The sequence below is a fragment of the Schistocerca nitens genome, chromosome 12 (assembly GCF_023898315.1).
Source record: "Schistocerca nitens isolate TAMUIC-IGC-003100 chromosome 12, iqSchNite1.1, whole genome shotgun sequence".
NCBI lineage: Eukaryota > Metazoa > Arthropoda > Insecta > Orthoptera > Acrididae > Schistocerca > Schistocerca nitens.
Window position 1 is genome coordinate 74,308,590 of NC_064625.1, and position 25,786 is coordinate 74,334,375.

The 25,786-nt window shown below is 44.6% G+C and overlaps 1 protein-coding gene across 1 annotated transcript in view; it reads right to left on the reverse strand.

Annotated features, from left to right (window-relative positions):
* Nucleotides 1–11,431: 11,431 nt before the first annotated feature.
* LOC126214918 (uncharacterized) overlaps nt 11,432–25,786 on the reverse strand; it is a 179,033-nt gene continuing 164,678 nt past the window's right edge. The window contains exon 9 of the mRNA XM_049941559.1: nt 11,432–14,370. Within this exon, the coding sequence (XP_049797516.1) occupies nt 14,263–14,370 (108 nt within the window). The 3' untranslated portion in view covers nt 11,432–14,262. The remainder of the gene's footprint in view (nt 14,371–25,786) is intronic.

A 25,786-nucleotide genomic window follows, 5' to 3' on the forward strand; every position in this document is an offset into this window, starting at 1 on the left:
CCTGCCTGTTCGTAGATTAAAACTACACGAAATACTGTTGTTAAAGCTATTGTCCTCACAGATCCGGAAGCTGGAAAGGTGTCTTTCAAACCCCGTGTACTAATGATCCCATCAGATTTACCCATTCATTTTGACTTTTATTCCCAATCAAGATTCAGTTTGTAATAGCAATAAATATGGTCAGAGAGACAAGGTAGTAGGAGACGAACAGAGGAGGAGGGAGGAAGTGGATGTAAAGAAGGGTAAGGACGATATGCACAGAGATGGAGGACAAGTGGATGGAGCGAGTCTGAAGTAAGAGATGCACAAGGAGCGGAGGGAAGGTGATAGACAGAGAGAGGGGTGAAGTGGTAGATATTGTCGAATGGAGGGGGCAAGAGGAGAGGGCTTGAGGGGATGAGGGGGTGGGTGGGCAAGAGGATCAGGACGTATATTAATTCCCATACATATTTAGCAGTTGTAAAGAAATGCCGGTTTCGATAGTGTACAATTTGAAAACCTCATTCACAGAGCCATTACTTCATAGCGCATCTATCTCTCCTTACCTTTTCTATGAGAACTCTCTTACAGACTTGCCAATATTCTTAAAAGTCATCCGGAGAAGGTAGCTTTCACAGTCAACGATAAGGTCCAGTATCGTTTTCATCACAACGAAAGATGTTTGAAAGATACATTTTCTCACGCCGGGGTCTAAAACATCGTGTGCTTACATCGCCCCTCAGCGTGCATAGGTCATGCTGGACGAGCCCTCACGACTACATATTAAAAATGCCTACTAGGAAAGAAAGGTGCTGTTAGAAACAACGCAGCATTTTGCCGATCATCTAACAAAAAAAAGTAGTCATAATCAGCCTCCTCTAGACAAATTGCAAATCCTCTACTCTGCCCCCAAAGGAAGAAAAAACTTTCAATTTTGTAGGAACTAAAAATTTCCACGTTCTTGAAAATGCAGAGCACTGTCTTAACTAGGAGCTTATTATAAGAAATCATACGATACTATGATATCTATATTCTTTCCAAAATGAACTCTTCTTGCCCCCCCCCCCCCAATACCACCCTGCCCTCCCTCCCCCTCCCCGATTTCTCTTATCCTGTTCCCTCATTAAAACATTAAAACCTCTCCTTTTGTTTCAGAAATCTGTTCCGGATTTCTTTCATTCCTCGCAGACAAAAAGAAAAAGAAAAAAAAATCCTCTAACAGCACAACAGGTTTCCCTTTCTTTTGTCACAACATTGCCCTCTATCTGACATGAACATCACTTCGCATCATTTTATTCTCATCACGCCTATTTCTTTCATATTAAAACTTACGATTCCCCATATACTCACCTCCTGCCCTTTTCCCCTTGTTTCCCCTCTTAGAAACATTATTTCTTATTATTTTCATATTTTATTCGCCCCTCCACAACTCCTTGTAGTCAATATTTGCTATTTATCTTTTTAGGGTCCCCTAACTTACTAGTTTATGACAAGTGTGTTTTCCACGGCGGTTTTACATAACAAGGGGGCTCATACGAAACATTCTCAGCGTCTAATAAAGTAAGTTTTAAAGTTTTTTAAACTCAGTCATCTTTTACCGGTGTAAGATCCCCTGCTCGCTATGTTCGCTAGTTTGAGCTGTAATTGTTTCCTTATCGTTCCTGTCTGATGATGCGCTAATAGCGTGAAACGCTCAGTTGCAATTAAAAGACAGACTGTATCCTCATTTTAATAATTCCGTTAGACAGGAAGCTGTCTCAGCGTCAACCTACGACTGGCTCTTTCTATACCTCTATCACTACGATGGAATCACAGCCAGGCGTGACTTCCTACAACGGCTCCATAAATATATTCTTTAAATACTATTAAGAAGCTCGTTGATAGGCTATCGAGCAAAATACAGGATAAACAAAGTGGAAATGAACATCAACAATTTGATGGCCACTGCAAACGCGTACGAGAACCAATTCTGTTATTACATATATTTTATATATTACGAAACTTACTCACTATACATCTGATACACCTCAACAACGGGCAGAACAAACGATATGGTTTAGACTATATTGAAATTGATCATGTGACGGTTATAATTAAATCCTACTAAATAGAAGAATTCACTGCCGTGTGACAAACCTATGACATATGCTATGCAACGATTAGGATCAAAACAAAATGTAAGGAGACGTTCTCTTTATTCAAAGACGCTCGGCATAAGAGAAATGAACACTGCAACGCCAAAGAAACTGGTACACCTGCCTAATACCACGTAGGGCCTCCTCAAGCACGCAGAAGTGTCGCAATACGACATGGTATGCAATCGACAAATGTGTGAAGCAGTGCTGGAGGGAAATGACACCATGAATCCTGCAGGGCTGTCCATAAATCCGTAAGAGTAGGAGGGGCTGGAGAACAGCACGTTGCAAGGCGTCGCAGATGTGCTCAGTAATGTTCATCTCTGGGGAGTTTGGTAGCCAGCGAAGAGTTTAAAGTCAGAAGAGTGTTCCTGGAGACACTCTCTAGCAATTCTAGACGTGTGGGATGTCGCATTCTCCTTCTGGAATTGCTCAAGTCTTCGGAATGCACAATGGACACGAATGGAAGCAGATGATCAAACAGGATGCTTACGCACATGTCACCTGTCAGAGTCGTATCTACTCGTATCAGGAGTCCCATACCACTCCAATTGCACACGCCCCACACCATTACAGAGCTTCCACCAGCTTGAACAGTCACCTGCTGACATGCTGGGTTCACGGATTCATGGGGTTGTCTCCATATCCGTACACGTCCATCCGCTCCATACAATTTGAAACGAGACTCGTCCGACCAGCCAACATGTTTCCAGTCATCAACAGTTCAATGATGGTGTTCACGGACCAAGGCGAGGCATAAAGCATCGTGCTGTGCGGTCATCAAGGGTACACGAGTGGGCCTTCGGATCCGAAAGCCCATATCGATGATGTTCCGTAGAATGGTTCGCACTCTGACACTGAAATCTGCAGCAATTTGCGGAAGGGTTGCACTTCTGTAACGTTGAACAATTCTCTTCAGTCGTCGTTGGTCCCGTTTTCGCAGAATCTTTTTCCGCCCGCAGCGAAGTCGGAGATTTTATATTTTACCGCATTCCTGATATTCACGGTAAACTCGTGAAATGGTCGTACTGGAAAACCCTCACTTCATCGCTACGTTGGAGACGCTTTGCCCCATCGCTCGTGTGCTGACTATAACGGCCCGTCAAACTCACTTAAACCTTGATAACCTGCCATTGTAGCAGCGGTAACCGATCTGACAACTGCGCCAGACACTTGTGGTCTTATATAGGCGTCGCCGATTGCAGTGCCATATTCTGCCTGTTTACATTCCTCTGTATTTCAGTACCCATGCCTGTACCTGTTTCTTTGGCTCTTCGGTGTATAAGCGACAGTGAAGTCAAAATCGATGGAAAAAAGTAGGGAAACTGTTTATTATTTCAAAAGTAACCGCCGTAAATGTTAATACATTCATCCCACTGTGAGAGAAGGCGGTCGGTATCGTTATGGAAAAGTGTTTCCGTTTTCTACCGAAAAGTGACTGCTCCCAGGCGTGGACCTCTTCGTCCGAAGCAACGGCTCCAAACATATGGAAGTCGCATGGGGAGAGATCCGGACTGTATAGAGAATGTGTAAGGGCCTCCCCGTGAAACTTCTGCGGTGTACCACAAAAAAAAAAAAAAAAAAAAAAAAAAACCTTGGCAACATGTGTGCGGGGCATTAGAAACCACATTGCCAACATGTGGGTCGGCCCACTCAAAGCAACATTGGCAATATGTGGGTGGGCACATTCAAAACAAAATGTTCAAATGTGTGTGAAATGTTATGGGACTTAACTGCTAAGGTCATCAGTCCCTAACCTTACACACTACTTAAATTATCCTTAGGACAAACACACACACCGATGCCCGAGAGAGGACTCGAACCTCCGCCGGGATCAGCAGCACCGTCCCTGCCTGCAGCGCCCGAGACCCCTCGGCTAATCCCGCGCGGCCCATTCAAAACAATCTCGGCAACATGTGCGCCGCTCCATTAAGCCACTAGAAATCTAACCCACATGCTGCGAAGATTCTTTCGAGTACGCTGCAGAAATTTCGCTGGGAATCCCTTACACATCTTCCATACAGTCTCGGTCCGATTTCTGTGTTTTTGGAGCCCTGAAGAAGGGCATTCATGAGAGTCAATTCGGTTCGTATCAAGAGTTACACGCCCGGGTACAATCATCACTCTACGCAACCGGAAACACTATTGTTACGCTTTAATATTAGAGGGTGATGGTATCACATATCTATAACTTACTAAACATCAGACACTAAAAAGAACTTACTCCTCATTATGTAACTGTTTACGTCAGGACTTTAGGGAGGAAAACTATTAGGATTAGGGAAGATGATGTACTTTTCCGTGCAGGCATTGATCTTCTCGTCTGGCAGTCGGATAAACGTATTAAAAGTTATTGCAATTGCCTTTGAACTAATAAGTAGTTTAATTACTTCCAGAACGATATTTTCACTCTGCAGCGTAGCGTGCTCTGTTATGAAACTTTCCTGGAAGATTAAAACTGTGTGCCGGGACCTTTGCCTTCCGCGGGCAAGTGCTCTACCATCTGGGCTACCCAATCAGGACTCACGCCCCCTCATCACAGCTTTACTTCCGCCAGTACCTCGTCTCCTACCTTCCAAACTCCACAGAAGCTCTTCTGCGAACCTTGCAGAACTAGTAATACTGGAAGAAAGGATATTGCGGAGACATGGCTTAGCCACAGCCTGGGGGATGTTTCCAGAATGAGATTTTCACTCTGCAGCGCAGTGTGCGCTGTTATAAAACTTTTCTGGCAGATTAAAACTGTGTGCCAGACAGAGACTCGAATTCGAGACCTTAGCCTTTCGCGGGCTAAGCCATGTCTCCGCAATATCCTTTCTTCCAGGAGTGCTATTTCTGCTAGGTTCGCAGAAGAGCTTCTGTGAAGTTTGGAAAGTAGGAGACGAGGTACTGGCGGAAGTAAAGCTGTGAGGATAGGGCGTTAGTCGTGCTTGGGTGTCTCAGATGGTAGAGCACTTGCCCGCGAAAGGCAAAGGTTCGAATCTCGGTCCGGCACACAGTTTCAATCTGCCAGGAAAGTAGTTTAATTACTTGTTTCCATCTGTATAGCTTTCATCTGATTCCTTCCTTTACATTGGCGTTGATGGATTCATTCTGCTTTCAGTTTCAAATCCCCGTTCTCTAAATTTTCTCAGTAGCGTTCTGCGAAGAAAACTTCGTGTTCCCTCCAAGGATTTTTATGCGCTTTCACGAAGCATTCTCCGTAATACTTGCCTGTTTATCAAACCTAAGGGCATCGTCGAAACCCGTCTTTCACGGCACTATTCACTAAACTCCGCATTAACGACGCATTACCGAAAGCGTGACAAATGTTTTGATGAAATATAATATTAAAGCGACAGAGGTATGTGCGATCTCAATGCTGAATTGCTAGCGAAAAAGGGAAACGTTTATGTAACAGCCGGTAGATAACACACATAGCAACACGATAAATAATTATCAACAACCATTAACATTAAAATTTCTGCGTGCTGCATGCAGTCACCAACCTGTAAGTAGTCAATGATATACAACAACTAAAATTTATGTGCATTCACAGCACGCACATGTTTAAAATCTGCATTCGTTTTGATGTCCCACTTGACGTAGGAACGTAAATCACCTGCAAACTTCGAATGCGAGATACTGATGACGTACGGGATGATATATAGCACTCAGCAAAACGTCTGGATATTTTGCGGGAGAGACAGCACAGAGTTATGAGTAATTTTCATTTTAAAACTAGATGCAAGTGTTTGTTTACGTAAGAAGTCTTCAACAGAGTTAAGAAAAAGCCACAACTTTACTCTCCGTGGAGTAGTATTGTTGCTACATGAAGGCCAGTGCGACAGGGTTACGTGTCGTCTGTGAACAAGTACTTAGCGACGTGTTATAATCCACATACATGTGAATCACAGATCGCTAATACTGAGAAATAATAATTCAGCATTCAGAACCCGATTAAAGCATACCAGAGTCAACGTGCAAACGATAAATCCGTAATAAATGGTTCAAATGGCTCTGAGCACTATAAGGGACTTAACATCTGAGGTTATCAGTCCCCTAGAACTTAGAACTACTTAAACATAACTAACCTAAGGTCTGCACACACATCCGTTCCCGAGGCAGGATTCGAACCTGCGACCGTAACAGCAGCGCGGTTCCGGACTAAAGCGCCTTGAACCACTCGGCCACAACGGCCGGCAAATCCGTAATAAGACGTGTCGATGGAACAGGATGTATGCCATGGAAAAATATCCGATTCCATTACACAACAATTATGTTTCTGAATGTTGGGCTCCATAAGGTTATCTTTCTGTGCAGCGACCATGGAATATAAAATTATAAAGAATGTAGCAACCAATCGCGGAAACATAATTTATTTATCTTTTTCATAGTAGAAATCTGCCAAGGACAGTACTTCTACTTATGGCATGTATCGGTTAAAAAAATGCACCGATGATGACTGATATCAGTCGAAATCGATTTGCAACAACATAAATAAATTGTGTTTCCACGACTGGTTGCTACGTTCTTTATAATTATATTTCTTTGCCTATGGTACACATGATGCTTACATCCATATGTCCAGATTTCCTTACAAGTCCCACTTTAGTAATATTATATTGAATTATAGATGCACTTAGAAAAAAAGCGTACAGAGGAGGTAAATGGACTTTACAACAGAAGTTATGGACCTTTAACAAACACTGTTGTCAAGCTTAAATATTAGAGGGAGACGATATTACATATCTGTACTTTACTAAACATAAGACACTAAAAGTTTATTCCTCATTCCCTAACTGTTTACGTCAGAACTTGACGGTGGAAAACTGTTAGGACTGACGGGAAACTACTAAGCAGTGCGTCAAGTGTGACTAAAACTACTCGAAAAAGAAAACAACATCACTGTTCTTCCAGTTTAAATATTTGTGATGTTACATGTTGACTACGAGTAAATTTCAGTCTCGCTGTGGCTATGGGTGTGTGCATTTTGATATTTGTGTGGTTGTGTGTGCAAATGAGTGTACTTCTACCAGAGACAGAGCGATAATCCGAAAGCTAGTAGAAATACTGTTCTCTAAAGCTTACTCCATTCCATGACAGCCTGATTAGTACAACAACCATGATTATATAAACAGGCAATCCCGGTTGCAAAGTTATTTTTTTTTTTACAAATAATGCGTTGCGCATGATTAAGGCTTCCGCAGATTTTTTAAAAGATGAGGAAAAGCAAGAACGAAATTATACAAAACTATAAGTTAAGGGGCGTGGTTCTGAGCTGTGTTAAAATTTTAAAAATAATTTTAAAAACTATAAAAAAGGAAATTAACACTCATGTTTGAAAGTCACTTTTAAAAAGGAAATTAACACTGACGAAAGGCTGTCAAAGCTATACATAGCACCGGCTGCTAGGACTGTTAGCCGCAACGATGGTAACAAACCATCTAGAGCAAGAACGGCTTAACAAAGTAGATTGGAACAAATCCAATTGCGTCAACTTAAAAGGATTTTTTTTTCCTTTATTGATTTTCAATTCCCCCCTAAGGGGTGGGCTGGCAGCAGCTTAGTATGCTGCTCTGCAGCCTACAGACTTTTATTTTAAAAAATGGAAGAAGAAAAGAAACAAGAAAAACAGGCGATAAAACGGTGACATAAGGCGTAAAATGGCGGAAAAATGCGGATAGTTAAAACAGAAAGCAAAAGGGGTTGGCAATGTTAATAAAAGACACAGGAATGAGACAAGTAACATAGTACACACACAATTAAAAAAACACGGCGACAGTCTGGTTTCTGTTCGCAAGAGATAAAAAGCACACCCAGCGACAGTATGTTCGCAACACTTCCCAAAAAAACACAACACAGAACACTCACTGTAAAACACTGCACGAAAAGGGCGGCACAAAGATGACACTCCCGAGCCAAAGGCAGATGGGGGGGGGGGACCTGGAGGAGGGGGAAGAACAAGGAGGAAGGAAGGAAAAAAAACGAAAAGGGTGGGGGGGAATCAAGGAGGTAGAGGACCAATAAAGGGGGGGGGAGGGGCAGGGCAGACGCGAGAGGGAATGAGAGGAGGCAGAGGAGGGAAATGCAAAAGGACTCGGGGGAGAGAAGGGGGCAGAGAGAGGGGAGGTGGGGAAAAAAGAGGATGGAAGGGGGGGGAGAGGGAGCCCGGGAAAAGGACAGAGGAAAGGAGGGGGAGTGAGGGAGTTGATAGGAGGGATAAATGGAGGGAGAGAGGGCATCATCCGGGAGGGGGAGTTGATGGAAGCCACCTTGGGAAAGGAGATGGTGTAGAGATGGAGGGTAAGGGGGACACAACAGTGAAGACGTGGCAGGGGGGTGGGGTTGGGAGAGGATTGGAGCAACCAGGGGGTGAGGGGGTTCAAGGCGGCAGGAGGTGTAGAGGATGCGGATATGTTCGAGGAATAGGAGCAGATGGGGGAAAGGAATGAGATCATAGAGGATCTGCGTGGAGGACGGGAGGCTTATACAGAAGGCGATGCGGAGTGCATGACGCTCAAGGATCTGGAGTGACTTATAGAACTTGGGGGGGGGGGGGGCAGATATCCAGGCAGGACTGGCATAACAGAGGATGGGATGGATTATGGATTTGTAGCTGTGGTGGATGGTAGAGGGGTGTAACCCCCATGTCCGGCCAGAGAGGAGTTTGAGGAGTCTGAGACGGTTGTGGGCTTTGGATTCGATGGAGCGGAGATGAGGGATCCAGGTGAGGTGACGGTCAATGGTGAGGCCACGGTAGGTGAGGGTGGGGGAGAGGCGGACAGGACGGGCGCAGACAGTAAGGAAGAAATCCAGGAGCCGGAAGGAGCGAGTGGTACGACCTATGATGATTGCCTGGGTCTTTGAAGGATTGATTTTCAGGAGCCACTGGTTACACCATGCAGCAAAAAGGTCAAGGTGATTCTGGAGAAGGCGTTGGGACCGTGGGAGGGTAGGAGCGATGGCGAGGAATGCGGTGTCATCAGCATATCGCAAGAGGTCTACTGGAGGGGGGGGGGGGGGTTGGGGCCTTAAAAGGAAAAAAACCAGCGATAAATGTTTGGACGTAAGCAAAACAAGAGGGGGTATGGACAAATAAAGTAATGGAGAATACCTTAAAACAGTCGGGTGTAGCGCAGTTTTGAGTTGCGCGTACATCATACGCAAAAGGAAAACACGTCACTAAACGGTCTACTAGGCAGCCACAACCAAACTAGGGTACAGAGGAAAATTACGCTGCCCGCGCTAGTACGGCGGTACAACAATAGAAGGCACTAGTGTCGGTAAAACTTAAGCTAATCGAGGCCTAAGACTACAAGAAGCCTGTTGCGCACAGTTTGAGTCGTAACACGACGTCCTGTGCCTACACGAAAAGCATTATTCAACGTGGTGGCGTTGCTGTCAGGGTTCCTCCCAGCCATAATCCGTAGGTAGCAGTCATCCACTGCAGAAGGCCCTTGGGCGCTCTGAGCGAGACATGTCATCGACAGTTCCTGAAGCCGGCCGCGCTGGTCTAGCGGTTCAAGGCGCTCAGTCCGGAACCGCGCGACTGCTACGGTCGCAGGTTCGAATCCTGCCTCGGGCATGGATGTGTGTGATGTCCTTAGGTTTAAGTAGTTCTAAGTTCTAGGGGACTCATGACCAGCCGGCCGCGGTGGTCTAGCGGTTCTGGCGCTGCAGTCCGGAACCGCGGGACTGCTACGGTCGCAGGTTCGAATCCTGCCTCGGGCACGGGTGTGTGTGATGTCCTTAGGTTAGTTAGGTTTAAGTAGTTCTAAGTTCTAGGGGACTTATGACCTAAGATGTTGAGTCCCATAGTGCTCAAAGCCATTTTGAACCATTTTGACAGTTCCTGTTTCTCTGTATCTCCATGTCCGAACGACTTCGGTTTGGTTCGCACCAAGACGCCTGGACACTTCCCGTGTTGAGAGCCCTTCCTGGCACAAAGTAACAATGTGGACTCGATCGAACCGTGGTATTGACCATCTAGGCATGGTTGAACTACAGACAACACGAGCCGTGTCCTCCTTCCTAGTTGAATGACTGGAATTGATCGGTTGTCGGACGCCCTCCGTCTAATAGGCGCTGCTCATGCTTGGTTGTTTACATCTTTGGGCGGATTTAATGACATCTCTGAACAATGAAATGGACTGTGTTGGTGTTGGTTCAAATGGCTCTGAGCACTATGGGACTTAACATCTATGGTCATCAGTCCCCTAGAACTTAGAACTACTTAAACCTAACTAACCTAAGGACATCACACGACACCCAGTCATCACGAACAGAGAAAATCCCTGACCCCGCCGGGAATCGAACCCGGGAACCCGGGCGTGGGAAGCGAGAACGCTACCGCACGACCACGAGATGCGGACTGTGTTGGTGTTACAATATCCACAGTCAACGACTATTTTCAGGAGTTCTGGGAACCGAGGTGATGCGAAACTTTTTTTGATGTGTGTATTTTCCTTTTTCGTAATGCTCTTGTACATGTGACTTCCAGTTATAGTGTAAAAATAAGTAAATTTCAAACTATTGTGTTTAAAGACTGAATTTTTTTGTATAAAATTCTGTCATAACTTTTAACACTGAATGCATGAAGAAGCATTAATCATATCTTTGTTTTGGTTTGTTCTTCATAACAAATATCACTGGGTACTTTTTGACTGGTTACATTTCCCATTGGACACTTCATCTTTTGTGCATGGATACCTCCTTGTTTCTGTAGATGTTTAGAAATTTAGATAGGACAGTAATTATATGGATTGTCACAATGATGTGATGCGCTGTGACATGTGACTAATCTTTGTAACTATTGGCTTATAAACCCTGCGTAAAACTGATTAGACCTCGTACATTTCTAGTTGCTTCACACTTTGTTTTGGTGTATACAAATCCTGTGATAATGGTGAGAACCAGAACCGGTAGTTGCATTAAAAGACAGTTAACCAGCTGTGTGTCATGTATTTTAAAAAAACTTTCCATCTACATTAACAAATAAACTTTGAATACAAGACCAATAAGACGCAAAGAAAAATTGTGAATGTATAGAAAGAAAGGAAATATTATCACTCACACAGTATTGTCATTGTGTACTTTATTTTTCTCTTACACACACACACACACACACACACACACACACACACACACACACAAACGCACACACACAAACACAATAAGGGAATTTGAGGAGATACAATCATATGCTTGTATGTCTTTATTAGATTGACAAGCTCCAGTACAATAAATACTTAACGGCGAATCGTAAAGGACATTTTAAACCATACGTTTTGTCTAATTTTGATGTTGCTATTTTTTTCGATTTCGTACTACACAGTGGAAATAAAATAGTTATAAAATATAAAGTTAATACTAGTTCTACGCAATAATTCAAAATATAAAAAAACCTCATAGATACATCTAAAATTTAATGTCCTCAGGAGACGTTGCAATGGAACACACTATTAAAGTCGATCATTTAAAAAGGGAGTACTTTGATGGAAGTCGTCGGTGGATGAAAATACTGGACGACATTCGAATCCGTTCACCAGTACTGTTTCAGGCCACTAGACAAGTTCTTCCTAAGTTTTCTGTGAAAATATGAACTTCTCTGCCTCGTGATGACTGCGTGTTGTGTGATGTCCTTAGGTTGGTTAGGTTTAAGTAGTTCTAAGTTCTAGTGGACTGATGACCATAGATGTTAAGTACCACAGTGCTCAGAACCAACCAACCAAAATATGAACTATCATTCTCTGTTAAAGTTGCGAGACACTTTCTATTCACAAAGAGACAACAACAGACTATAGCAAACGCTTTAACGATGAACACAATCAAGATGAATACTGCACTATGCGTGTAAAAAGTAACTACACCATACTTGTGGGAGGTCAGGTCAGCGGCTCCACAATAAAACAGTAAGTAGAACGGGAAGAAAGGAGAATAAGATAGAACCATAGATCTTGTGTTCCTTTAAGGATGCAAACGTGTACCACGCCAGAACAATAAAATTACATGTACAGAGAAGAGTCAGTGAATTTTGGACGTATTTGCGTATAGCGTATTTGGAGCAATTTTACCCATTTCATTATTGCGCTGCAAGCTTGCAAATGGTATTTTTCGAATACATTCACTCTCATTTATTGCTTTGCAAACTTTGCAGATACTGTACTTGGAACACCTTCACTCACTAACTTACTGCTCTGCAAGTTAATAAGAGATTTATTTGGAATACATTTACCTACAGTGATAACATTTTGAAATCTTGCGATAGTGTAATGCAAGAATAAATTTCACTGTATGGCTAAAGGAGCTGAATGTGAAGAGAAACGTAGACGGCACACGATGTAAAGAACAGAGTTCTCGTGGAGAAACTTCTCTTGTGGACAGCTTCTATTTCAAAATCAAAGCTGACAATAGTTTGTGACCTGATATTAAACAATCACAGTGATGTAACAAGTGTTACACATTGAAACCTATGTACAGATAAGCGAACAAGAAGTTGGAAAAGAGTTTGGTTAGCTTTCCTTTCTGGGGATTGTCAGTTGCAGAAGAGCATGATGGACCGTGGGAAGCAGTAAAAAAGAAATTCGAACTGGTCGAGATGTGGATATGGAGAAACCATAAACATAATAAAATAAGAAAATATAATAAAAATTAAGAGTGAAAAGTCGGTAATAACTATATGACACCAAATCCAAACTACTTTGACGTCAGTGTAGTAGTTTCATCGAAAAGGTATTTTAGATGAATAGTCAATTAAGTGAACAAGACGTGGCAAGTGTGGTCATATATTGGAAATGATGAGAAAAATGGAAAACTTTATTCTCTTCCAAGAAGTGTCGCAGTTCGTGATTATGATGACTAAATGAAATGCTATGGGAAAATCACGTGAATCCATCTATTTTCGGTTCAGAACATAGTTAAAGCAGGTATTCAAGACGTTGGATCGACGTCAAAATTAGTTGTAAGGTGACAAATTAGTCTTCTTATTTGAGAATGACCCTAAGATAGCTTCCTCATCCACATACGCATCGAGGCTGTAGCGTTTTTGGCGCATGGCTCCCGTGCTGAGACCTGCCAAACGTGAAACAATGCGGTGTTTCAAAACTATAATGTTGTGTAATATGGAATGATAAATTCAACTGGGTCACACTTAATGCGTCTGGATCACGCACTGAGTGCGTGTCGCACACGTCACGAAGACTGAAAAAACGATTTTCGTTCTTCATTGGATATCTGGATAACGTCGTTATAAGGAAGTTTTGTCTTCTCTTTCTTATGGTTACCTACCGCAATAAATATTTCCGTCGCCTATTACTTCGTAATTTGCAGAGGCAAACACATTTAGTGAAACACCCTGTATGATGGAAATAGCATTGATTTTATGTTCTATTTCAATTTTTTGAGATCATTATTCGAAGTGACTGTGATAAATAGTTCTCATGTTAGATAAAATAATTTCAAATAGCCAGGTAGCCTATTAATCATACGTTGTCGTCATCGCAGTGAAGGTGAGTGCTATCCACGAACCTACGACCGAGCGATAGGGACACAGCTGCAGAAGATGCAAAGTGAATGAATAGAAGATTTGCGACATGTCTGTGAACTGTACATGGCGACATGCAACTTCCATGTGATTGTCTTGCTGTCACAAACAGCCCACATCGTCACCTTTTCGGCGGCAATGACAAGAGGAGTTGTTGCACTGGAGCAAAACCGTGATGTGTCAAAGAGGTTCATATGGTACAGCATTATCTACAAGTCCCTGCTGATCGACCTTAATAGTAGAAACACAAGAGATTCAACACAAAAATCAGAAATAAACGTAACCTAACGAGACGTGGTGGTATGAGTTGCCCGTCTGTCAGTGGTAAATGAAGTGATGGGTGAGTTGGCAGCAAATGATTCTGGATGGAATGTTCCAGAAACGACTTCATGGCGAAATGCTGAATTATCAAGGCGAGTTGTTAAAACACGCAAAAGTACAGTTATTTTTCTTTTTTTGTCGACATGTCCACAGTGTTTGGCACTGTTTATTTGGGCGCCCCCCGCTAAGCACTTAATGGGCGCCGCATGTTTTGCATTCAGAGTGCGGCCGGCTGCAACAGGTGGATCGGAAGCCGGCAGAAGCGCGAGGCACGTCCGTCCGCTGTATGCCGGGGTCCCAGGTTCACACCTCCTCGGCGTCGCTCAACTTCTCCGCCTCCGCCAGCGGTGCCTTCTTCTCCTTCGCCGGCTCTTCGTCCATCATGCGCTGCCTCTCCGCGTCTCGGCGTCTCTGAGGAAACACAAAGACGCCGACATTTATAAACATTACACTAACCACACAGGACATTCGTGAATTTACTTATTACAGGGAAGTTTTCTCTCTGATGGGCCCGCAGCACATATTAGGCCAAAGAATAATATATCTATACATATATGAAACTACGTCTGAACAGGCCTGGGAAGGACCAACTGTACCGACCGGCCGCCGTGTCATCCTCAACCCACACGCGTCACTGAATACGGATATGCAGGGGCATGTGGTCAGCTCACCGCTCTCCCGGCCGTATGCCATTTCACGAGACCGGAGCCCCTACTTCTCAATCAGTTACCTCCTCAGTTTGCCTCGCAAGGGCTGAGTACACACCACCTGACAACAGCACTCGGCAGACCGGATGGTCACCCATCCAAGTGCTAGCCCAGCCCGACAGCACTTAACTTCGAGTATACAGGGTGGTCCATTGATAGTGACCGGGCCAAATATCTCACGAAATAAGCATCAAACGAAAAAACTACAAAGAACGAAACTCGTCTAGCTTGAAGGGGGAAACCAGATGGCGCTATGGTTTGCCCGCTAGATGGCGCTGACATAGGTCAAACGGATATCAACTGCGTTTTTTTTTTATAGGAACCCCCATTTCTTATTACATATTCGTGTAGTACGTAAAGAAATATGAATGTTTTAGTTGGAGCACTTTCTTCGCTTTGTGATGGATGGCGCTGTAATAGTCACAAACATATGGCTCACAATTTTAAACGAACAGTTGGTAACAGGTAGGTTTTTTAAATTAAAATACAGAATGTAGGTACGTTTGAACATTTTACTTCGGTTGTTCCAATGTGATACATGTACCTTTGTGAACTTACCATTTCTGAGAACGCATGCTGTTACAACGTGATTACCTGTAAATACCACATTAATACAATAAATGCTCAAAATGATGTCCGTCTACCTCAATGCATTTGGCAATACGTGTAACGACATTCCTCTCAACAGCGCCATCTACCACAAAGCGAAAAAAGTGGTCCAACTAAAACATTCATATTTCTTTACGTACTACACGAATATGTAATAAGAAATGGGGGTTCCTACTTAAAAAAAAAAAAGGTTGATATCCGTTTGACCTATGGCAGCGCCATCTAGCGGGGCAACCATAGCGCCATCTGATTTCGCCCTTCAAGCTAGACAAGTTTCGTTCTTTGTAGTTTTTTCGTTTGACGCTTATTTCGTGAGATATTTGGCCCAGTCACGATCAATGGACCACTGGACCACACTCACTATCGCTCAAAAGTTTTCGAACGTCCTGAAACTAAGATAAAAGAAAAGCTAGTTATCAGATTCCGATTTAACTATATTGTTTCCCCAGGGTCATGCTCAATATAAAGTTTAAGAGTAGTGTTCCACGTTTTTTTAAAAATCAAATCGCTCAAAACACAACATTTCCGTTCTTATGCTACTCAGTTTCCAAGCATAGCATGCCGCTTATCTTATATATATTGTATTATGGTGGTTTGATATAATCTTTCGTCACTCGATGGCGTTCATAGGACTAAACAAATATGTAAACACGGTTACAGGTAGGAAAAGGGCACTTAGTTATGCACGAGATATCAAAAAGTAAACTTCGGTGAGTGCTCAGTGAAAACACCGATAATAGGACGAAGAAAGGGATTTCCAACAGAAAAACGTTCTGAAATTGTGTCTTTACGTGCAGTCGATGTTACAATGCGACAAGTAGCACATCAAGAACATATTTCCTTGAAATTTGTCCATTGTACCTTGCATAGACATGCGGATACTGGCCAGAATATGGACCAACCTCGAAAGGGCAGGCCGAAAGTCACACCAAAAATGGGACAAATGGCTCTGAGCACTATGGGACTTAACTTCTGAGGTCATCAGTCCCCTAGAACTTAGAACTACTTAAACTTAACTAACCAAAGGACATCACACACATCCATGCCCGAGGGAGGATTCGAACCTGCGACCGTAGCGGTCGCGCGGTTCCAGACTGTAGCGCCTAGAACCGCTCGGCCACTCCGGCCGGCCACACCAAAAAGTGATGACAAATATATAGTAGTCATAAGTAAACGTGATCACTTCAAAATACCGCCAGTTTTATCAGCAGAGCTCAACCACAATAAGAAAAAGCCGCTGAGTGTCAGTACCGTAAAAAGACGTCTTCAGGCAGTGAACCTTAACGGCGTGTGGCGGCTAAGGAGCCATTGTTGACGGCTGTTAATAGGCAGAAGAGGCTACACTGACAAGACAACATGAAAGTTGGGCACTTTTCACTGACGAGTACCAGTATGAGGTCATTGGCACAAAGCGACGCAAGTTTGTTCGCCGGTTGCTAGGTGAAAGAATGTTACACGAATGTGTATCTCCAACATTAAAGCACGAAAGGGGTTCCTTCTCGGTCTGGGGATATTTTGGAGGTGGTAAGACTGGTGATCTTGTACAAATAAATGAAGCAATGGAGAAAGAGAATTACCATCAATTTCTACAGTATCATGCAAAGCCATGTGGAAGACGTTTGATTGGCGAGGGATTCGTCATACAGCAAGATAAAGACCCTAAACTCACTTCAAAACTCTGTAAGGCGTATTTCTCAAATTAAGGAAAAAGGTAATCCTGTTTGGCCTCACTGATTTGGCACCACTTCGAAAGAGCAGCAAATCGAAGGCCTGTTACCGACACAGATCACCTCTGGACCGGACTACAAGAGGAATGGCGGCGTATCAGCGAGGACACACTGATAAAGATGTCAGCAAGTTTGCCTCGCGTATGCAGGGCAGTGGTTAAAGCCAAAGGAGGCTACTCTGAGGAGAGTAACATTTGACTGCATGTATTTAGTTTCAATGAAAGAGTATTCCAAATCTTACGAGTATTTCTAACGTTTCTGGTTCCAATTTACATTTTTTTTTTCTGAGGGGCACTAACGTTCAAAAACTTTTGAGCGATAATATACAGATATACATATTTCTTACAGAGTTTTTTTCTGCAATTGACTATTTACTTCACGACAGGCTCATTTCGGCATTTTTTGCCATTTTCAAGCGATCCTGCAATAATGATACAATTTTTTTCTAATATTATACGATAAAAGTGTATTGCTTACGTCTGTGTTGGTACTGTGTTCTCTACAACATATGCTGCAATACCTTTTGTGCTACAGGAGTATAAGGCTTAAGTCTCTATTAACGATAGTTTGAGTTTATGTTTGAATACAGTATAATTTAAAACTATAAGGCTCAGGTGTATATTAGTAGCTTTTGCTTGACATCAGCTGTTATGACATGTATTACAATGTTGCATCCTGGAGCGTCTCTTTGATTACTTCTCAGGTATTCTTGTATTTTACACCGGACTAAAAGGTGGAAAGTTCACAGTACGATTCGTAGAACACAACTGAGACTGCGAGAGCAGTCATTCTACATGTTACATGGATCTACCAAACCAAAACCAAAACACAATAAAAATTTTGCAAAAGCAGACATAATGTCTAATGGGATAACCGCAATCAATGGTTTTACAATGTTACTTATAATCCGTCTTGATTGCATTAAATGTTTATTCACATGAACGGTTTCGGTTCATCTAGAACCATCTTCAGATCTGTAATTTCGGTCACACGTCCACACAAAGCAACCTTCACATGCTGCGTGTTGCTGTGTGTCGACGGGTTACTCCTGTAACGAAAATTGCTGATCTGAAAATGGTTCTAGAGGAACCGAAACCCGTCATGTGAATAAACATTTTATGCAATCAACACGGACATTACAATAAAAATTCTACATAGAATACTCAAACGACATACAATCAATACTTTCGAAGAACTTGAAATCCACATCCGCACAAATGTGTACACAAGCAAAATCTTAATGAACAAAAAGAACTAAAACATAAAGAATGTTTGCAAAATTTTACTGATACCCTAAAAATAAGGCTAGAAATTCAACGCCTCATGACACATAAAAACAATATTGTAATAAGCTTATCAGTGCTGATTGATCTTCCGTGAATAAAATGCACTGTGAACATATAAACATCACTACAGAGAGCTGACAAACAAACAAGATACTGTAATTCTTCAGGCTTTCCCGGCGGTCTAATGACATCTTGGGTTGTCGGGTTTTCTGCCGGATATCAACGTCGTACTTGCACGATATTTCGGTAGCTTAACTCGTTACCTTCATCATGTGCGACCTGAGACTACTCACAGCGAGCGGGCGCTGACCGCAGAGGGAGCGCCTGGTGAAGGGGGAAGGCCACAGCCATAAATACTGGACCAGGTCCACTCGAGGAGTAGTCTCAGGTCACACCTGATGAAGGTAACGAGCTACGCTACCGAAATATCGTGCAAGAACGACGCTAATATCCAGCAGAACACCCGACAACCCGAGATGTCAAACAAGATATTATATGAATGCCACCTCGATGGGCTATGAGTCGACTACTTTCAGTTCGGATGCATGTTTACGTTCGACCTCCAGCTGGAATCTAAAATTAGAGAGCACGGGCGACACGGACTGCAGGTAGGCCACCCTGTGAGCATGCCGAGGTAGTCCATGTACCTGCGATAAAAGCTGTGTCCGGGTGGCAAAATTGTTGACGCAACTGCTTAGTAAGCAGGAGATCCTGGCTTCGAATCCTGGCCCTGCACACATTTTCACTGATCAACGCTGATTCCATATGAAGTCCCAATGTCACTGGTATCATTAGTTCATTCCCTTTTCTTTCCTTTCTCTCCCGTCCATCATCAGTTTACATAATATCATCACAAACAGCTATCAGTCCTATTACAAACACGCCATGATACAAAAATTACAAGTGGATGGAAAACCAGCAGGTGGCCTTCGATACTTTGATGGATGCATTGAGACATGCTCCCATGCTGGCTGTCCCCATCTGACCTCCAACTCTGGATATTCCAGAAGCAAAATGGAGAGACACGGTCTACTGGTTGTGTATACCGTTCACTGACTCTGGCCGAAGTATTCCACGTATGAGTTGGAGGCACTCATAGACCTGTTTTGTCTCGCCACGAAGAATTTGAACTTGAAACTGACAACCAGGCGCTTACCTGGATTCTGGCTCGCCCTTGTAAAACACACCGCATTGCTTGTTGGGCGGTGCACCTATCGGCTTTCGACTTCTCAGTGAGGCATACTAGGGGCAGTGAGACTGTGGTGGCTGATGCACTCAGTTGCATGCATGTTCGAGGAACAATGGGCGGAAGACTTCGTTCGACTGACGAGCTGTAAATCGTGAGAGCTGTTCTTGCCTAGGTGCTGACTTTGTTTACCAACAGAGAGGAGGAACAAGAGGCAGAGCCTGAGTGATTGTGGTCTTAGGCGGCGAGTTGCGTTGGGCGAGGAGGTGCTGGGATATCAGATCACAAAGAGGATCTTGTGTTTCAGGCCTCGACGCGGGGATCGGTTGAAGGTTTCTCTGTCCCGTGCCTTAGTGCCAGCATCATGAGTCCCTATTAGGAGGACATCTTGCCATACACAAGACCACACATACAAGGTTATACAGGTCATAAATTGGCCGTCTCTGTGTACAGAAGGGACTGCTGCAGTTCTCCCGGGTACAGCGGCCCATGGCAAGATTTTTCATTGGTTATGGGTATCAGACCAGGTATGATATATTTTTGTGGCCGTTGTCGGTTTCACTAGGTTTGTTTGGCTGTGTTCGAGTAAGGATGGGGGAGGGGGGTGACTACTAATACATGTCAAATATCTAAGCGGAATATATTCGTCTTTGCTTCCCGGGAATTTCGGCGTTTTTGCTTTCATCACGGTGTCACCCACGTGACAACTATGCCATATAACAGTCAACCTTCTTTTGTCGAAAGGTTTAATCGAAACTTAAAGGCAGCGTTGATCACATTCCGTGCCAAGGCGCAATCCAAATGGAATCGTTCCTTGCGATGATTGAATTTTGCTTTCAACATGGCAAGACATGAGGCCCATCAGGTCACCCCTATTGCCTTGCTTTTTGCCTAGCTTTCCAATTTGTGGGGCACTGCGGATTCACTTCCCGATAAAACATCACCCAATGTTCTTCGAGATAAATTGGAAAGGGCAAAGAAGAACATCGAAAAAGTCCATAAGAGAGAGGCAGAGCAGTATAACCGTGGACGCGAACCTGCTGTTTTAAAGGAAGGCGATTCTGTTTGTGTGAAAAACTTTGGAGGGTGGAAGCAGGAACGTGTGATATCGAGAACGTTAGCGCTGCACTTCGTTTCCCTTTGGCGGGTCTCCGGGGTGCCCACCTCGGTCAGCCTCTGCATCCATAACGAAGAGGCAGGGCAAGTCCAGATAGAACGTTAGCCAAGTCAAACGTGCTAAGCCCAAAGGACGAAGGCTTGTCGGTCCATCTTTGCCCTAACGGTCGAGTCTTTTCTTTTTTTTTGGGGGGGGGGGGGAGGGGGGCTGAGCCGTGCTGCAAGGTCGATACTTCCCAACTTGCAGGTCGATACTTCCCGCCCCACTTGCGAGTACGTCTCTACTGCTGCTGTGTGACGCTCTCTTTGGTTTGTTTAGACTAGGCCCCCACAACCGCACGAGTGGTCGACTGTGAAGAGCGGTCAAATTGAATAGCTGGCCGGCGGCCATTAGAGTGGTAAACTGACGCGCGGAGTTCGAATGTTTGTACATCGCTTTTGGTTATAAAACGCCTTCCCTTGAGTTAGGTCACAAACATAATGCCTCATTTAAATACGTTACTACAATATACTTTTTAATTTATGAACAAACGGCAACTAGTCACTGTTTATGAATTTATCTTACGTACTACATGGAATCTGCCGTAGCTAAAAAGTTACGTACTGGACCCCTAGCATTTTTCGTAGTTCATTTACGATAGATGTACGCAAAATGCATCAAAATACTCGGAGATTTGCCCACTATATTAATAGATATTTTCTGACTCTACCTTGCTTTAGATTTTATGACGAGAAGTGCGTTATATATGGCATAGTGCTATGGCAACTCACGACCAAATTATCAAGTTTCAACCTAACCTAGACCATGAAAACACTACAGATCAGCCAACTTTCTTCAAAATGATCAGAACATATAAAATGGTATTCTGTCGGTCGTAAATGTTGCCCCCTGACAGCGTGTAACCATTTTTTGTAACAGCTATGGTTTTGAGAAAGGAAACCTGCAAATAGATGCACAGACATTATACTAATACCGTGTTACAAAAACATTTATTAAGCAAGTGCACTGACATACAAAAGAATTTAAAATATTCACTTACCTGTGAAATGTAATATTCGTTCCTTTCTCGAATTTATTTGTACAATTAGTTGCTGCACAACTCTTCACCATTGTACTTCTTTTGATTGGAACGTACAGACAGTAGAATTACGAGTAACAAATACTGTACGTACGTCCCAACAAATATACAACGTTGAATCAGGGTCTTCATAAACAACAGTACTACACAACACATCAGATTACAACCACTATAATGGCGTCCAGCCGAAGGTTCAAATTATCCCGCGACTGCAGCGCCATCAGTGAGTCTAGTTATTTTTTATAAGGTCTTTGGTTTAGACAGAGCAGACTGGGGCAGCCCGTAGAGGGAGATTCGTGGTGGTTGCCGTTGAAAGAGGTCGCTGGCGGTCTGGTTTGGCTACGACGCACTCGGTGTGGAAGGATTGTTTTGAGCGCGCTGGGCGAGTAAGGAGAAGCAGTATAAACACGCCATGGAGGCGTCGTGACCAGAAGACGTGAGGCCTGTGGAACATATTGTTTTACACATCTCCCCGTTGGTGCTGGTTTATCCGGAGGACAAAGCCTTGCTGCCCCTAAACTGGGTGAACGCCGTAATTATCCTCGTGCATTGGTGGCAGCTTGCTCGTTTCTCTGCTGTAGTGCATCACTTTCTTTTTTATTTCGGCACGTAGCCGTATTGCTTATTTAATGCGCCTTTGGAATGTTCATGTCGAACTAAGATGACTATAATCCTTCTGCAGCTTCACTGAAAGTTTGTAACATCATCACAGAATCAGCCTGTATACACACATACATTTACAGGCGCCGGCGTCTGCAACTTTGACGCTGTGAACTACTTAAACCTAACTAACCTAGGGACATCACACACATCCATGCCCGAGGCAGGATTCGAAGCTGCGACCGTAGCAGTCGCGCGGTTCCAGACTGTAGCGCCTCGAACCGCTCGGCCACTCCGGCCGGCAGTTGGAAAGTCACGGCGTAGATTTCCAGCTATTCGAATAATCCTCCTATAGTCCTTACTTTTGTTAGAACTACACTCCTGGAAATGGAAAAAAGAACACATTGACACCGGTGTGTCAGACCCACCATACTTGCTCCGGACACTGCGAGAGGGCTGTACAAGCAATGATCACACGCACAGCACAGCGGACACACCAGGAACCGCGGTGTTGGCCGTCGAATGGCGCTAGCTGCGCAGCATTTGTGCACCGCCGCCGTCAGTGTCAGCCAGTTTGCCGTGGCATACGGAGCTCCATCGCAGTCTTTAACACTGGTAGCATGCCGTGACAGCGTGGACGTGAACCGTATGTGCAGTTGACGGACTTTGAGCGAGCGCGTATAGTGGGCATGCGGGAGGCCGGGTGGACGTACCGCCGAATTGCTCAACACGTGGGGCGTGAGGTCTCCACAGTACATCGATGTTGTCGCCAGTGGTCGGCGGAAGGTGCACGTGCCCGTCGACCTGGGACCGGACCGCAGCGACGCACGGATGCACGCCAAGACCGTAGGATCCTACGCAGTGCCGTAGGGGACCGCACCGCCACTTTCCAGCAACTTAGGGACACTGTTGCTCCTGGGGTATCGGCGAGGACCATTCGCAACCGTCTCCATGAAGCTGGGCTACGGTCCCACACACCGTTAGGCCGTCTTCCGCTCACGCCCCAACATCGTGCAGCCCGCCTCCAGTGGTGTCGCGACAGGCGTGAATGGAGGGACGAATGGAGACGTGTCGTCTTCAGCGATGAGAGTCGCTTCTGCCTTGGTGCCAATGATGGTCGTATGCGTGTTTGGCGCTGTGCAGGTGAGCGCCACAATCAGGACTGCATACGACCGAGGCACACAGGGCCAACACCCGGCATCATGGTGTGGGGAGCGATCTCCTACACTGGCCGTACACCACTGGTGATCGTCGAGGGGACACTGAATAGTGCACGGTACATCCAAACCGTCATCGAACCCATCGTTCTACCATTCCTAGACCGGCAAGGGAACGTGCTGTTCCAACAGGACAATGCACGTCCGCATGTATCCCGTGCCACCCAACGTGCTCTAGAAGGTGTACGTCAACTACCCTGGCCAGCAAGATCTCCGGATCTGTCCCCCATTGAGCATGTTTGGGACTGGATGAAGCGTCGTCTCACGCGGTCTGCACGTCCAGCACGAACGCTGGTCCAACTGAGGCGCCAGGTGGAAATGGCAGGGCAAGCCGTTCCACAGGACTACATCCAGCATCTCTACGATCGTCTCCATGGGAGAATAGCAGCCTGCATTGCTGCGAAAGGTGGATATACACTGTACTAGTGCCGACATTGTTTATGCTCTGTTGCCTGTGTCTATGTGCCTGTGGTTCTGTCGTGTGATCATGTGATGTATCTGACCCCAGGAATGTGTCAATAAAGTTTCCCCTTCCTGGGACAATGAATTCACGGTGTTCTTATTTCAATTTCCAGGAGTGTATTTCCTTTTGTTACACAGGAAGAAAAAAGCATTCTTTAACTGTGGTGTGGTATGTTGTTAAAAACCGCCTTTAAACATACTGACTTCATTTCCTACTAAGACAGTTAAGGTACGTTTTGCGCTCTCTGGACATACAGCGGGGCTGGGAAGGGTACGTTTACGGCGGCAGTGACCGCTGACCTGAAACGTAACTTGATACTCACGTTATCAGAGCACCGGGGAAAATTACGTTCCGAGCAAGCAGAGGAAACTAATTATCTTTCCAGTTGGGCAGATATTTACAGCTACTCGATTTGTTCTTGTCTGGGTGAGAGTATGCAAAAAGACAGGCATTATCTGAGCTTCACCCGGAAATTGGAATACTTGATGGGACTTAGCGGGATGGGACTTAGCGACGTAACTCGCCAGACAGACCACTTTGAAGGCTGCAGTTGGCGTTACACATTCTGCGGGAGGGGGAACCTAACTGCTTCTCCGACGAGGTTATCTTCACTAAATATTTCCTAAAGCAAGGTTTAATTTGGAACGAAAACAGGTGTAGGACAATCAGAGAGCGAAAATTCTCTCCGCTGTAAATGCCAGGCGCTCGTCAGCAAAAGACACTTGAACAGCCCCCATACCAACATAACATTTACCATGGAAGTATAAAAGGACAAGAAACTGCCATTTCTAGATGTGCTGGTCACAAGGGACGGTGAAAACCTGGGACACAGCGTGTATCGAAAACCGACACACACGGACCGATACCTGCACAAACTGTCAAACCACCACCCGAGCCAGAAAAGAGGCATGATTAGCACGCTCGTAACGAGAGCAGGACGAATATGTAAGCCGCAACACCTCAAACGGAAATGCAACACCTGGAAACTGTTCTGAGGAGCAATGGGTACTCCACAAATTACATTAGAAGTGTGACAGAGCCAAACACTCGGCGAAGTAAGGAACCAGAAAAATAAATGTCGGATACGGCCTTTTTGCCATACATTCCCAGAGTGACGGACAGAATCGGCAGTATATTGCGCAAACATGGCGTAAAGACGATTTTCAAACCGACAAGGAAGATCAAAGACTGTCTTAGATCGGCGAAGGAGAAAAGAGACCCACTTGCAATGTCGGGAATATACCGTATACCATGCACATGCGGAAAAGTTTGTGTCGGAATGACTGGAAGATCAATTAACACCAGGATCAAAGAGCATAAGCGACATTGCAGGTTGGGGCAGGTGGAGAAATCAGCCGTGGCAGAGCACGCACTGAATGACACCGACCACGTAATAAAATCCGCCGACACGGAAGTTCTGGCTGTAGAGAAGCACTATCACACGCGCTTGTTCAGAGAAGCTGTAGAAATACAAAAACACGCGAACAGTTTGAACAAGACAGAGGAAAGCCTTCAGGTAAACGGATCCTGGCTTCCCGTACTGCAGCGAACGACCGTCACAGGTAGCAAGAGGAGAACCGCACCGGAAATGACCGCGGAGAAGCCCTCGGACGTTGGCGCGCCAGGCACCTATAGCTCGGCTCCAGTTCACCACCGGCAATGGAGGGTGAAGCTTTGACAATGCCAGCCACTCGTGCTGGCGAAACATCAGAGAAATCATTAGATGAACGTCGGCCGAAGAACCAAAGACAGAAGCTAATAGGCAGTTTGTCAACAAGTGGCCACGAAAGCCTTAACAATTTTGTAAAGAACAGTTTCTTGTATAATTTCTGTACAA